This window comes from Anopheles cruzii, chromosome 2 (genome assembly GCF_943734635.1).
Source record: "Anopheles cruzii chromosome 2, idAnoCruzAS_RS32_06, whole genome shotgun sequence".
NCBI classification, from domain to species: Eukaryota; Metazoa; Arthropoda; class Insecta; order Diptera; family Culicidae; genus Anopheles; species Anopheles cruzii.
The window spans coordinates 23,961,436-23,976,752 of record NC_069144.1 but is presented as its reverse complement, the minus strand read 5'-3'; the positions used below and the strand labels follow the sequence as shown (position 1 = coordinate 23,976,752).

Sequence of the window (15,317 nt, the reverse complement as noted above, 5' to 3'; positions counted from 1 at the left end):
CAAGCAATTTACGTTTAGCGCTTTCAGTTGGTTATGATTTCTTTCTGTTCTACTCTGGAAACCTCTCTCCCGTTTGCTCGTTTCTCGGGAACGTAATGCAAAACGGTACGTGCAGATAAGGGAGCATTGAAGTTGATCGGAATCGGTGGTCATCTAAGGAATAACGCTGGTCGATACAAACGACCAGCAGCAGGTATGATCAAGCCAAGTCGTTGAAATCTAATGATGTTGATGGGTAGAGCAACAAGCAGCCAACCAACCAGAATCCTCCATCGAGCGCAGCAGCAGAGTCGAAAGTGAATAGTCTTTTTGGAAACGCATAATCTTCTAGCACGAAGTGGGAGCACGTGTAACGCAGTTTTGGAGAACATCATGGGGACGGAAAAACACGGTCCACACTATGATGCAGAAAATTAGCAACGTGTGTGTGTAGTTTCTGTACCGCACTTATTGCCGTCAGAACCACAGTCAGTACATTTCTAGCAGAGCTAAAAGATGCTCAAAACAGAAGATAATAAAATTAGAATCAAAGAACAAGATAAACTAGAAAGCAATAGACACACACAATACGTTAAGCTGGTTGCCGTTTGTGTACAAGGCTGCCGGTGGACAAACAGTGTTTCAACTCAAATGCATTTCTGTTCCGAGTTAAACCGTAAACCATAGGAAAAGTGTGCAGCTTGTTATTTAGTGACACTTTGATACGTGCTTGATAGATGTTAGCTTGGCACCCACTCCAGCGCACTTGGAGATCGATAAAATGCATTGTTTAACATGCACAACACTCACTAAATTGCACCCATCGAGTATCATCCATCATCATTAGGGTCATCGTAACGCCTCGTCAACGCGGCTGATTAACCGTGATCATCAGCTACACTTAGATGCACGATCGATTTCTGTCCACGTTCAAATTCAAATTAAACACCATCTTTTCGGAACCCTCCTGCACTGCACCCTTTCGGAACGTTTTTTTGCGAAACGAACTGGCTGTAACATAAAAATGCTATAAACCTCCTACTCTCAACCACAAACACGTAATCCTCAACATATTTCAGGCAACGACAACACAGTAACAAAATCGTACTCATGTGCACATATCACAAACAGTATCATAAAACAAATCATTACGCAAAATGCTACTTTTAGTTTCATTTGGTGTCTCTTATTCCAAACTGATTTTTCAAACAAATGAACCAACGTTTTTGTTTCTCGTTATCTTACTTTCTATGGTCGAGAATTAATTCGAAACTATCGGTGATCGATCCCTCGCGAACTTCTCGCTACACCCTTCAATCCTTCACCTTCAAGCTTCTACTATGATTTCACGATTTTCTCAAACATAAATTGCATAAAGTATCACGCTCGTTCACGGCTTTATCCCGTGGAACGCACTATGGTCGACCAAGAAATTAGAAAGAAAGCATATACATATATATTTAATTGTGGTTAGCATCACATTTACCAGACCATCATCTCACACTAGCGACTTTCACAAAAAGCCCCACAAACAATATTGGCACCAATGTCTATTCTAAAGTTCTTCTGCGGCAAGCATAAGCCAAGCATACACTATTGGTAGTAGTAATTAATCGCAGCTGCGTAGCAAAATATGCAAAACTCTAATGCCCAGGAGGAACCTGGACCGGGTGAGCCGGAAGGCCATCGCCGGAATCGTCATAAGCCTAGCCAACCCCACTCGATGTACGAACACACTCCGCGCGGAGACAGAATGGCATGATCTATTTAAATGAAACTAAGCAAAAGCATATTTATCGAACGTAAATACTACTATTTATTGATAAAGCAGATTCATACCATACCCCGAGTAGCGCGAGGGGTGTATGCGAGCATTGGACACTAACCTTAAAACGTGACATAAAATATAAATACGTATATATTTACTCGGCCGATCTTTCGCAATTTGGGGCGGACATGTATTTCACAACAAAACTAAAACTTCACGAGCTGCATTATTAGATTTATTATTAGGGAACACCTTTGGTCACATTCCTTTACCAGTACCCAAAAGCATTCAATTTGTACAGCCATCCAGGAGGAAGAAGCTGTTTTTTACTACAAATCTGAACCGAGTGTGTTTATTTATCTTGCTGTCTTTTGTTGTATGGTTGATGAAATTCTCCTAAACAATGTTGAAATATTATAGCGTGGTAGATAAGTCGTGAAAAAGGTAGCTCCCATTGATTGTAGTTGATTGAAATCTGTATCGGTCATGACAGGCGACACTAAATTTGCAGGTTAAAGGCTGAGGGTTTTGACTATAAAGCGCATAAATGCTGGCTAGAAGACTTGGCAGACCCCAGACCGTTATGTAGGCAAATGGTGAAAGTTTAGTTATGAACTTGACGAACAATATGTTGTGATTGTAAAATGAAAACCCCCGTTTCCTGGAAAAAGGAAAGGAAAATTGGGCTCGGATGAGAGATGCTACGGTAACAACAAACACGGAAACAGTGAATGGTGAAGTTGAGGGAAGGATTTGTACTATTGTGAAAAGCGCGGCAGCATTGCAAAGCAAAACCAGTTTATTGCAATAAATGGCACGTACGAGCATACAAGTAGTTGTTATTTTAATTCAGAGTTTTAGTTACTTATTTTCACAAACCCATTCAATTGACGAACGTAACGAACGAAGCAGTACCACGTGTCGGCAGTTAATTAAGAATTTTTCGAATTGAAATAGTTTGGGTTTACGAATGCTGTCAGTTAAGCATGCTGTCAATGAATATATAGTTCCAAAAAGAGAGGAAACACCCTGTGGGAAATTTTTGCTGTCAGTTTGTTTGTCATTTTCGTGAGCCGCAATTGTTTGTTTACGAAAATAATGTTTGGTTTTCACTACGATGGGGGATTTTCGCGCAACACTTTTGGCCAATTTAAACAAAGTCGCTCGGCATGGTAACTTTCATTGGCTTAGTCAAAGTTTCAAAACTAATTTTCTCATTCTCGTTTGTGTGTGCAGATGTGCGCCAACAGTATACGAAGCACTCAGACGATGAGATTGAAGATATACTGTTCCAGAAGTATCGGGCCGAGCTGGCACTAAACAGGAAGGAGCCGCTGCCGCACGAGCAGGACGATCCCCGAAAAGATGCGTCTTACCGCTACATACCGAAGTTTCACTTCGACCTGCCGAAGGGTGCCGATTCCTTGGCGCAAAAGTTGCGCGAAGAAGCACGGACGCTGTTTCTCCAGAAACGCAGCAAGGAGCTGCTCGACAACAGTGAGTTCAAAATGCTGTGGAGTTTGCTGGAGAAGAACCAGTCGCCCCCGGCGATGGACGACGAGCAGTACATCAACTACGAGAGCTACTGCAAAGTGGCCACCATAGCGGGGGACAAGTTCCAGCGCTTTCTGACGGCTACGACGTTCGCCAGGCTGCTCGCGTCCAGCAGCTACCCGGGAAAAGTGAGCGTGATGTCGCTGTTCAACTACGCGATGCGCAAGGTTTGGCTACAGCAAACGCGGATCGGTTTGTCGCTGTACGATTACACGGGCCAAGGGTACCTGAGCGAGTCCGATATGGAGTCGTACATTCTCGAGCTGATTCCCACTTTCCCGCAGCTGGAAGGGCTCGAAAAATCGTTTCACAGTTTCTACGTGTGCACCACGGTGCGGAAATTTTTCTTCTTTCTCGATCCACTGCGCACCGGCCGCATCCGTATTCGAGACATTCTGACGTGCAGCTTTCTCGACGACCTGCTGGAACTGCGCGACGAAGAGATACCGAAGGATGCGCAGGAAATGAACTGGTTCTCGGCCCCGTCGGCACTCAGCGTGTACGGACACTATCTGAACCTCGACAAGGACCACAACGGGATGCTGAGCAAAAAGGAGCTGATCGGGTACGGCACCGGAACGCTAACGCCCATCTTCCTGGATCGTGTTTTTGCCGAGTGTCTCACTTACGACGGCGAGATGGACTACAAAACCTACCTCGACTTTGTGCTGGCGCTCGAAAACCGTTCCGAACCGCAGAGTCTGCACTATCTGTTCCGCATCCTCGACGTCGAGCACAAGGGCTACCTCACGGCGTTCACGCTGAACTACTTCTTCAAAGGCATCCAGGACGAACTGTCGGCTCACCGAGCCGAGCCAATCAACTTCGACGACGTAAAGGATGAAATCTTTGACATGGTAAAACCGGCCGACCCGACTCGCATCACACTGAAGGACATGCTCAACTGTGGCCACGGCGAAACCGTCGTCTCGATTCTGATCGAGTTCCACAAGTTTTGGGCGTACGAAAACCGAGAAGTGATGGTCACGTCGGCCGGTAGCGAGGAAGCGAACAGTTTATGATACAACGCGAACCCGCTAACCCGCACTGCCAACGGGTCCCACGGTCTGATGGAGGAAGATGAGTGTCGAACGGTATTTTAAAAGCAAACGAACATTCCAACACCGAACCGGCCTGCCGCTAACGGACGCGGCGTGTCTCGGGGAAGAATCCCAGTATCAGTATCTCAACTGTAGCCGTTTTTCGGCATAAACTATATCGAATCTCTCAAACTGTATTCAACAGCAACCATGACTGAAAATAAATGATGCCTTACCTTTCTTTTTTTTAGCTAAATACCGTGGAAAGTGCTGTTAAATAGTACTCATCGTTTTAACGGTGCTTCTCAATTAAAAACATATTCATTCATTGCAGATTTCGTAATAATTGCTCACGGTGTCAACAAGGTTAAAACATCTCACTTCCGACGCCCAGAGCAAAGACCCGGAGTGGACAGCAGAAAGCGTCCGGCGAGTGAGAAATGATCCGACCCGTAGAACATGTTCGGTATGTGTAAAGGTTCGCCTCTACATTGCTGCACCGTGGGCAGTGCGTACGTGCCGAGTAGCTCAAGGTTCCAGTTTGGCAGCGACGGACTGCACTCCGCTACCGAGCGGTATGGTGTGTAGAACAGGTAGTCGACCGTTATCCAACGGTCCTGGTAGGTGGTTGCCTCTCGCATGGCGTCGTCCCCGGACGGGTCTTGCGGTCCGTGGTTGTAAGCCGAGCTGAACACAAACCGATGCTTTAGAGAGCCGGAAGCGAAGCTACTGTGTTTGGATTCTTTTTGGTGGATTTTAGGAGCTTCCGTTCCTTCCAAAGCGACCCCTTCCGAGTGGTGCAACTAAAATAAAGCATAACCGGATCGGTTATCAACCGTTTAAAAGGGGGCTCAACGTGGAAGACAAAATTACCCGCGTCCGCTGTTGAGGGGGAACCACGTTCGGGTGAGTAACATCACGATCGTGCAGCGTGTCATGCTGACACTGGTCCGTAATGCCGAGCCACGGGGGGAGAAACGTTTTTCCCGCCAGCTCATCGTATGCGCACTCATCTTGTTCGAGCGTCCGGGCCGTGAGCTGATCGTAGCGCAGGCACCCGTCCGTCATTAGCCGGTACGGGGCAGAGAACGGTTGCAGGTTGAAGTCACCGCACAGAATGACGGGGTCGTACTGCGGAACACCGTTCGGCATCCGGCCACTGTACGCGAAACGATCGAGCTCGGCCAGTAGCACCTGTATCTGGGCCAAGCGGACATCCTGTCGGCGTGGATTGTACAGCAAGTGCGTCGTGGAGACGACGAGCTTCGTCTGCGAGTTCTGCTTCAACACCAGCTTGGCAATAATGGCCACGTTCTCACGATTTAGTCTCTACAACAAAGGAGTTACAGCAACAAACGTCTCGAACGTATCCCCCTCCGGTACTTACGTTGACGTTCGGTTGAAAGTACTCCACCTCGTGGTGGGCGATCAGCTCGAACAGGTCGCTCCGAAAGAACACCGCACAGCCATCCGTTTTGTCGCCCCCGGTGCGCTTCTTGTACAGCATCTGGTACCTAAAGTCGGCCAAACCGTTGCAGAACTGATGAAGGTGATTTTCCTGCAATTCCTGCACGCACAACACTTCCGGCCGGATGTAACGGATCTCCGCCAGCAGCCGATCGAGCCGGTGGTTCCACGGTAGGGCCCGCGAATCGTTCCTGCGGTACAGGGCCGCGTGGTCTTCGAGTAAATCCTGTGCCAGTAGGTTGTAGCTCATGAGCGTAAACTCGAAACGATAGCCTGCCGTCTCCGTCGGGGTCGGTTTCCCTTGCGCCGCATTCCGTTTGGTGGGTAACGATTGCTCGGTGCCGTTGCCAGTTAACTGCCAGCGACGCCGGGTATCAAAGTAGGCGCCCTGGTGCATGAGTCGCACCGGAGGTTGGAAGGTCGCGGTTGCTGGATCCATCACATGGCTTGCTGCTGTTCCACCGGAGTCAACATTGTTGCACAGGAAACACCACAAATGTCGTCGTCGGCCGTAATTTTGCACGTGTCGAGAACTGATTGCGAGCACCGATTGCAGCCGTTGGCTCATTCACGTACCGGTATCGTGGAGGGTCGTTTGGCACGGCTGATTCTGCTTTTTTACGGGCAATAACCGCGAGACTCCGCAAGCAGGATCAACAAAAGAACGTAATCACTTTCCGGTGACTGTTTGACGTTTGGTGCGCGTTTTGACAGTTGATGTGTAAAAATATTTGCAATTGCAATTATTGGCGGTTGTATTTTTAACGGCATTTCTGCGAGAATTGTTTTGATTGGATACATCAATTACTTGCAATGAGAATACAATGTAAGCAATGCCACAACGTAAAATAGTGATCTATTGATAAATTAAGGCATAATCGATGAGCTTCCTGACACTGTTTAGACTTTTTTAAATAGCTTTAGTAAGGTACCCTCTTCATAGATTATTGCTAAACACGATTGATTCAGACGTAGCAAAATGAACATATTTGTGCACAGTCTTTACTCGGTCATTTCTGCTGCTTTTGGGGAGGAAAGAACTGTTGCACGCAACACCTTCTCTCTTGCATAAAATTCCGGTCTGCATGGATTTATGCTAGTTTATGTGTATGTAGCACTCCACGCGAAAGCCTGCTGTGTGTGTGTGTGTGTGCATGTGGGTGCTAAGGAAACGATCGTGTTGAACCTTCTCTCGTTGGCATTCCGCTTGCAAAGGGGGCACGAAGATGGAATAGCTCGGACGGACATCGAAAAAGTGTCACGGTAAAAGGTGTCGCACGGCGGCGTGCAGAATTGTTGCGATCGGGTGTCGTCCTAAGGGCGATCAACGGTGGTCCGCGAGATTAAGCGTGAGTTTCAATTATGCTCGTGCCAATGCCAGGTTGCCTGATGGTTTACGCGAGCAGATAAAGCAAAGGAGATGGCCAGCGGATAGCGCGAAGGCTTCGGTGTGGGCAATCGCGGTTCGGCTGGATTCAGTTGTTCGATCGTGGTGCATTGTGGTTGCAATTTTGGTGTACAGCTAATGGTTATGCGTTGAATCGATGGTGCTGACATCGGATTCTTGTTAGATTATTTCCATTTCGCTGACCCGTTGGCCCAGGATCGCCAGCAGCAGCAGCAGCATCACCAGCAACACCAACACAACGAAGCAGTCGACCGAAGCAGCACACCATCACACAAGGAGGTTTAAACTTATTCGCCCTACGATCAGCCAGCCAAGAGATTCCGCTGCGCCACCACCAGGAAAGCTTCGCATAACTTTCTGTGTAGTGTGTGTTCACATTTGTATGTGTGTGTGCGTGCGGATCGGTGGCAAGAGTGTGTGGGCTCTTGCTCTCTTGGGTGCCACCGTTTGTTTATGTGAAATTGTTGGAATTCCAGAAAGCCCGCCGTGCGTCGTCGCCGTCGCCGCTGCAGTCCTCGAGCGGAAGAAAGATCGGGGTGTTGCTTGCGGGTGACAAAGTGTGAAGGAAGACGGCGAAACGGCAAAAAACCCACGTGAAAGAGCGGTGTGGAAATGAGAAGCAAAAAACAAGGGGTGGAAAAAGTTCGACGAAACGAGAGGGTTGTACCTGCTGGCACGATCGGCCAGTGGAGGTGAAGAAGCCGCAGCATATTTATGATTTCATTTGTTAATCGTAGTGTCAAACCGAATGGACTGTTTCTTTCTCTTGATCGGTTGCTGATTCGTGTGACTGGTAAATCGAAGCTTTAAGATGAATCTAACGAATCATTTTTATTCCCGGATTTACTGATTACTTAAAGGGATAACGTAGGGTTGTTGTAACTAAATTCTATTTTATTTTTACCCTCAGTTTCGTGGCAGAAAACAGAAAAAAAACCGATCGATCGCGTTGCCATCGTGTGCCATTTGGGTTGAGAGAATCAGTGCAACCGTGACACGTGCGACAAGTGATGCAAGTGATTTTCAGTCAATCGATATTCCAACAACCACCTGAGTCCTGTGAACGAGAATCAATACATTGGGTTCCCTTCTACGCCACATAATCATTCAAATTACCGGAATCCTGTGTGCCACCCGAACGACGAGTGGATAATTTCGCCGTGCCGATTGAGTAAGACAAAGGTTAGTGATCGGTTTGGGATTAAATATTTCAAGTTAACGCGCCCAACGGTGGAATGGAACGGCCGATGTCGATCGAACGACGGAAGCAGTATTTTTTCCTGTTACGATTGGGCACATAAATATTGCACCCCGGCAAATCACACTTCCGGTTATCCATAGTTCACTCGAATGGCACTCGATTGCGATCTTCATCGTCACCAATCCCGTGCGATATTCGATATTCGTCCGAGTTATCGCTTTTTTCTCTACATCCGCGCCATCTTCGCCGCCGTATCCGCCATCGTCTCAACGGATTGGATTTGCATTGAATGCTAATGAAATCGGTGTCTGTGTGTGTGACACGAAACGATTGGCAGGCGATAGTTCGCTACTTTCTTTACCGGTGTATGATCATCAATGATTTTTTTTCTTTCGATCATAACAACATAAAACTTCGCCCTTTCTCATTGGACTTCAATAAAAACACCACGTATACAGAGACTTTAAACGATTTTTTCGTTCATATTTCCGGAGGTTCGTCGCTTGAAGTCTTTCGTTTTGCTCCGTCGGCGGAGGTTCGTCGCTTGTAACGAAATCTTGTGATTGCTTCTTCACCGTCCCAGCCCATATGATCGATCGCAGAGGGGGCACCTTTCGCTCATTATCATGCGCAAGGGGGTCGATTTAACGACACTTCGAAGGATCGCGCAATCGATGCAACAGAATTCCGTAGGTGGCACCAACGCGTTCGTAGAATTGTTAATGTTTCTCGGCCATCGGCCCCGGACACCGCTGACACGTATCGATCGGGGGAACGTATGCGGTCGGTTCGCGAAGCGAATTGTTTAATGGCACCCGTTTTCTTGTCGGGGCGTGAGAACTTTGTGGCCTCCGGCCGGGTTCCATGTGAACCACATTTGAACTGCTTCAATCTCTCCTTCACACTGCGCGGAAGAAAGTAACAGATCAGAATGCAGTTGCCGAGCGTTGACGACCCCGCTGCCTTCCCGTCATAAATTTGCCGTCTTCCGATGGGGGGAGGACTAACGTATGCTAATCGAGTGCATAAGTTTACGGATTAACAGCATGTGCATTGGGGTTTCCTATTGTTTACGGCGCAGATTTAGTAGAGCACAACACTTGACGCGAAGATTTATGCCGTTTGGTGCGACTAAAATAATTTTCTGCATTCCTTAGTTCCTTATTCTGAGTACTACTCCTAATGCAATTACAGCCTGCCGACGGAAGCGACATTCGACACTCAATGCATCAGAGACCGTACGGACGGGTGCCCCGAAGGATCGTCCGAGTGCGCACTTGAGCCAACAACCACAACAACTAGCAACCGACCGGCCGGCCGGCCAGATCATGGCCGAGTTCCTGCCCCTCTGCGACGTGCTGTTCAACGTGATCTCGCTGGCCGGTTACTTCTGCGACGTCGTGTTCGATCTGGTCCTCGGGTACGCGCTTTACGAGCGCCAGAAGTTCACGTACTTCACCGCCGTCATCGTGATCGTGTCGTTTTCACTCATCATCTCGCAAGTACGATACCCAATCACTCGACCCGATCGCTCCCGATCTCTCACACACTGTCTCTCTCTTTCTCTGTTGCCGTAGGTCGTTTCCATCCGATGGTATCTGAATAAGCGCAAGATACGGAATGCGACGGCCTCGACGGCGGGTCCACCCGGTTCGGATCCGGGCACCATTGGCACCGATCCGCCGCTGGCCAGCAGCCTGGAGAAGAAGAAGAAAAAGCCCGCCGCGGGTCTACGCGGATTGGCGGCCGGCGGAACCGATCGGTCGCAGTACTATGGGCGGTACATCGTGCTCGCCTTGCACGTCACCCAGCTCGGGGTGTTGTGGCGCTATGCCAAACTTTTCGTGCCGGTCGATCTGCGGCACGTGAAGCACGAGGTGCGCGATCTGTGCATGCTGCGGCTGGTGCACGCGTTCTGCGAGGCGGCCCCGATGCTGCTGCTGCAGCTGTACGTGCTGGTGAACCTGCAGAGCGAGGCACAGCTGAGCAGTCTAAAGCTGAAAAGTCTCGCCGGCGGCGGGCACCATCTACCGTCGGCGGCCAGCACGGCCCTCGTCCAGCAGACCAGCCTGGTGGAGCAGCAGCAGAAAACGTTCCGCGATCTCAACATGGTGTCCGCCACGCTGTCGCTGTTCAGCGTCTGCTGGGCGCTGGCCAGCTTCAGCAAGAACGTGCGCCTCCGCCACGTCCACCGGCTCGTGCTGACTTGGCTCGGGGTGATCTTCCAGTTCCTCTGGCGGCTCGGCACCGTGATCTCGCGCGTCATCTCCCTCACGGTGTACGCTTCCGTCTACAGCCACTGGGTGTTCCTGGTGATCAGTGAGTAGCGAGCCTATTTTCCGCGCTCGGCTCTGCTTCCAACTAACGAACGACCTTCTTCCCCGGCTTCCTGTTTTCAGTTCTGCACTGGTTCTCCATGTTCCTGTGGTTGATCTCGCCGAAGAACGTGTTCCACGGCGAGCGTATCTCGCGCCTGAAGAAAACCACCCTCGGTGGGCTCATTGCGTTCGTCTACATCTTCGCCTACATCAACCTGCAGGAGGTGCGCCACCGCCAGAAGATGGTAAGAGGAGATGTAACCACGTGCTGGCCCCAAGGCCCCAACTAACCGACGCCGAAAGAGTTGCGAAGGAAACCACTTTTGTGGAACCGAATAGAAATCTCTAGAAGGACTAGGTTCATAGGAATTAGGTCGGCAAAAGACTCCAAACACTACTCTTCTCACTGTCCTATTTGACAACTGAAAAAACGGACGGAACCACAGCTAATGACTGATCCATTCCAAACGACTTCTCCAAAAAGCTTAACTTAACCAAAGATTTGTTCTATCAGCCTGTTGACGTGTCGCCTTATACTTTTCGATTTCTCCACAGCTCACGTTCTACGTGGTGATGTTCATGGAGAACTGCCTGCTGGTGTGCCTGTGGATGGTCGGCGTGTGGCCGAACCGGCCCGAGGGCTGGTACATGGTACCGGTGTCGGTGCTGAGCAGCTTCGCGGCCGGCCTCTTCTTCATGGTCGTGTACTACCGCTACTTCCACGTGCGTCGCCTCGGTTACGAGGCCGGCGGCCGACTGGCGGAGAAGTGCTCAGCCCACTGTCCCGACGGCTGCCGGTGTCCGATCAGTCACGACGGCAGCGGCAGTGGCCCCATTGGTGCTGGGTGTCCTAGTGGTGGCGGTGGTTTTGGAGGAGGAAAAACGGGTTTGGGCGGAGGTGGCGGTGGCTTCGCGGCGGGCCCGTGCGCCCAGAAGTATCCGCACGCCATACCGGGCGTGTTTAACTGTCGCTTCTCGAACCCGGTCAACGCGGCCACCAAGCGGAAGAAGAAAAAACCGACCACCTTCGTACCACCGCCGAACCTGGCGATCGCCGCGCAGAACGGAGTCCCGGGGAGCGGTCCCGGAGCGGCCTCGTCGGCGGTCGGCGATCAGTACGCGCCGCAGCACCACCACCAGCAGCAGTTCCAGCAGCACCAGCTGTTTCTGCCCGAGCCGAGCCGAGCCCCGCATCTCGGCCCGATGGCCATCCCGTTCTGGAGGCGACCGTTGCCGCGCTCGCACACGGGCGGTTCGAGCGAGAACGAGGGGAGCAGCGTTGGGTCGCGCGTAAACATCCAGCAGAAGCTGCTCGAGAAGAAACAGAAGCAGCTGGCCGAGCTGAAGATCATCGAAGAGGAGATCAAGCAGGGCAAGCTGGGGGGCCCCGGTGGCACCGGTACGCTCAGCTCGGGCGACGACGGCAAGACGACGCTGCCGCGGCAGCCGATACCGCGCGCCAAGAAGCACATCGACCTCGATCCGATCGAGTGGCGCACCTCCAGCCCGGACATGGCGGAGATCGTGGCCAACAAGTCGTTCAACGACCTCAACCTGCTGCTGGCCGCCAACCTGGACGACGTGAACGGGCTCGGCAAGTTCAGCAGCAACTACGACCCGATCTACAACAGCTTCGGCCTGAACGGGATCAACATCTCGGCCCTGGTGAACCTGAAGGGTTCAGGCACCGGCGGTGGCGGTGGTGGTGGTGGCCCCGTTGTGTCATCTGGCTGTGCACTTGCGGGTGACGGCGTGCGAGAATCCGGGCAGCCGTCGGGCCAGGGCGTCGTTCCGGGAGGGCCAGCCAACCGCAACATGTCCCCGATATCGTCCCAAATCTCGGCCACCGAAAGCAACTCCCTGACCCGGCAGATCCTGCCCCGGGCCAAGATACTGCCGAACAACATCCCACGGAACCCGTTCGCGGAGAACTATCGGGGAAACTTTGTGAGCCTTTACGCCGACGCGGCGGCCAACACGGTGGTCGGGCCGGGTGCGGTGGCGGGAACGGCCGGGGCACCGGGCAACCCGGTGCGGGCGCCCTCGATCAGCCCCCGGACGACGGAGATCGCCCAGTCGAACCGGGCCATCCTGTACGATGCGCACGGGCGGCTGTACGCCGACGCCAACCATCCACGGCAGGTGTCGGGCACGTACAGCAACACGGACAACGCGGGTCCCCACGACAGCCTACCGTTCCCGTACAACGTGGTGCCGCCGCCACGGAGTAAACTGGACAGCCGCGGCACCCCGAGCACGCCGGTCCAGTCCGGGTCGGCCAGCGGCAGTGCGAACAACACGAACAGCAGCAACAAATCGGGCCGGACGGCCACGACCGCTACGGTGGCGGTCGCCAGCGTTCTCGGGACCGTCGCTGGTGGCGGTCCTACGGGTCCCACGGCCGCCGGTGGCCTCGGAGCGATCAACAACCTCAACACCAGTACTAAGCGCCAGAACATGCAGCGAGCCAAGACGCCCGAGATTCTGCTGGCCCCGCACTACCTGGAGAACTCACGCATCTACTTCGACTGGGTCGCCCGGGAGGCGGCCAATTTTAGGTTAGGTTTAGGCCGTTTAGGTTTAGGGAAAAGAGACCGGCGGGGCACCAGACTAACCAGACTTCCGTTCCGTTCCGTAGGTTACAGGACACGGACCGTGATCACCCGGTGGAGAGCAGTGGTGACGAAAATCTGGACAACTCCGCGTGTGACGATGGCCATAACGGCCACCACCGGATACCGTCCGATATCGACAGTCAGGTATGGGGATTCTCTTGGTCGAAACGCGACCCATTTGGTCACTATATTGTTCCGATTGTTCTGTTCACAGGTATCGCTGCCCCGATCTTACACGCTGCCTCGCGAGTTCAAGTATTACCGGCGGAACAAGGGCCGCAAGGTGAAGAACGAACACTTCATCGCCAGCACCAACAGCAGCGATGGAGACGTTGACAGTGGCGACGACAACGAGTCCGAGCGGCTGTCGAACCTATCCTCGAGCTCCCAGCGGCGACAGAAGAATGGCACCCCGTGCTCGAATCTGGCCGGTCCGGCGGATAGACACACACCACCACATCCAGCGGCACTGGCCAAACCAGTATCGTCACAGCAGCGCATGAACAATCTGAACAAATCGGGCGCCGCCATCTTGTCTGGGGCGTCGGCCGGCATGAAGGACGTTGGGCCAGGCCATCCGTATGGTGCCGGTGGATCGCCCAGTGCCACGATGCTACCGAACGGGTGCCGCCAATCCCTGAACCCTACGCCCCAGAACCTGCACCCACCGGTGGGGGGTGCCGGACTTGGAAACGGGTCCGCCTATAACCTGCGCTCCGGAAGCCCCGCGGCACTGGCGGTGAAGGCGGCGGTCCACAGCCTGGATCTGATCAGTGGTGTCGAGGCGCTGGGAAGTGCCGGTGGCGGTGGTGCACCCCCGTACCACGCCGGCGGACGACCGATGCGCTTCCGGATGTACGGCGGCACCAAGAACGGGATGGTGCGGCACGAGACGAAGCTCTAGGGTTGCGTTAGCGATAGCTTATTTATTCTGGGAGCGACGATTCATTTTTAACGTAGCGCCAATCCGGAGTGTCGTCCGGATGGTGCAATGATTTTACCCGTTCGTACGATACCTTTCTGTTTTAACCACCTTCCCCGTGACCCCGTGTTGACTAATAATGTTGTGATATAATTTAACCGCGTAACGTAACAGGGGCGACCGGCAAGCGACAAAAGGATGTTGAGAGTAACCACGTGCTGCACATGTGTTTGCATGAATCCCGCTCTCCCGGAGACTGCCAAATGTGTGAGCCAGATGTGCCACATGCCACCACACTTCAAGCCACCACGCTCAAAGCTAGAGCATTTTGAGATGAGATTGTAATTTATAATAACCTAGGAAAAGAGGAACGCTGCTTAGAATAATCGAATAAATGGCTTACGTTTGCAGGTTGCTGCATTTGGTGAGGTATAGCTTCACTTCTTTTATCTTCGGTGCCCGCCTTTTGCTCTCGTTTTCCCCGAAACTCCGTAAAAGGAATAGGAAAAGCGAAAGAACTGTGCTCACGATCGGTAGGCTGATAAAGGTAATTGTTAAAGAGTCATTTTTATCAGTCTCTTCCTCTTTGGAATTCTCGGAATCCACGCAAAGAAGAAGGTTCAAAATTCGCATTGGTCATAGATAACTTATCTTATCTTATAACTAAAATCGTCACTTTTTAAAGTTGGTCTATGACCACCTTTTCCCCATAGTGGAGTCGTTCCAAAGTCCATAGTCCTGCAGGATGTTGTCGCTCATTGGAACGCGTTGGATTGCGCAAAGCTTTCACCCTTTGAGGGAATCCAAGGAAAAAAAAGAACAAAAAGGGCTTTCTTCTCGCATTGCGTAAGTACCAACTTCACTTAAGCTAATTTAGGTTTTAGGATGAATCTACGCAACGTTTTTGTTTTCTTTGCGTGTGTTTTGATTTTATCTGTATGAACCAAGTACCGCAGCAGGTACTCTAAACCAAGCGAGTCGGACCCGAAATGTCATTTCATTGCCTCGCGCGAGACGAGTTGGTGTCGTAGTGTAGAAAGTAAAA

General features: G+C 51.6%; 3 protein-coding genes across 3 annotated transcripts; 2 read left to right on the top strand and 1 right to left on the bottom strand.

The window, feature by feature from the left end:
* The first annotated feature begins 2,838 nt into the window (after nt 1–2,838).
* On the top strand, nt 2,839–4,485 carry LOC128267567 (serine/threonine-protein phosphatase 2A regulatory subunit B'' subunit gamma-like). The gene is made up of 2 exons (XM_053004432.1): nt 2,839–2,919; nt 2,984–4,485. Exons 1-2 carry the CDS (start codon nt 2,865–2,867, stop codon nt 4,321–4,323), a joined length of 1,395 nt encoding a protein of 464 aa, XP_052860392.1. The 5' UTR covers nt 2,839–2,864; the 3' UTR covers nt 4,324–4,485.
* Nucleotides 4,486–4,643: 158 nt separating this feature from the next.
* Nucleotides 4,644–6,444, bottom strand: LOC128267268 (protein angel homolog 2). The gene is made up of 3 exons (XM_053004073.1): nt 5,729–6,444; nt 5,215–5,670; nt 4,644–5,144 (listed from the first exon to the last, which is right to left on the bottom strand). Exons 1-3 carry the CDS (start codon nt 6,374–6,376, stop codon nt 4,719–4,721), a joined length of 1,530 nt encoding a protein of 509 aa, XP_052860033.1. The 5' UTR covers nt 6,377–6,444; the 3' UTR covers nt 4,644–4,718.
* A 3,301-nt stretch (nt 6,445–9,745) lies between these two features.
* On the top strand, nt 9,746–14,254 carry LOC128268030 (uncharacterized). The gene is made up of 6 exons (XM_053005026.1): nt 9,746–9,919; nt 9,995–10,736; nt 10,817–10,980; nt 11,291–13,293; nt 13,374–13,494; nt 13,565–14,254. Exons 1-6 carry the CDS (start codon nt 9,746–9,748, stop codon nt 14,252–14,254), a joined length of 3,894 nt encoding a protein of 1,297 aa, XP_052860986.1.
* Nucleotides 14,255–15,317: the final 1,063 nt, after the last annotated feature.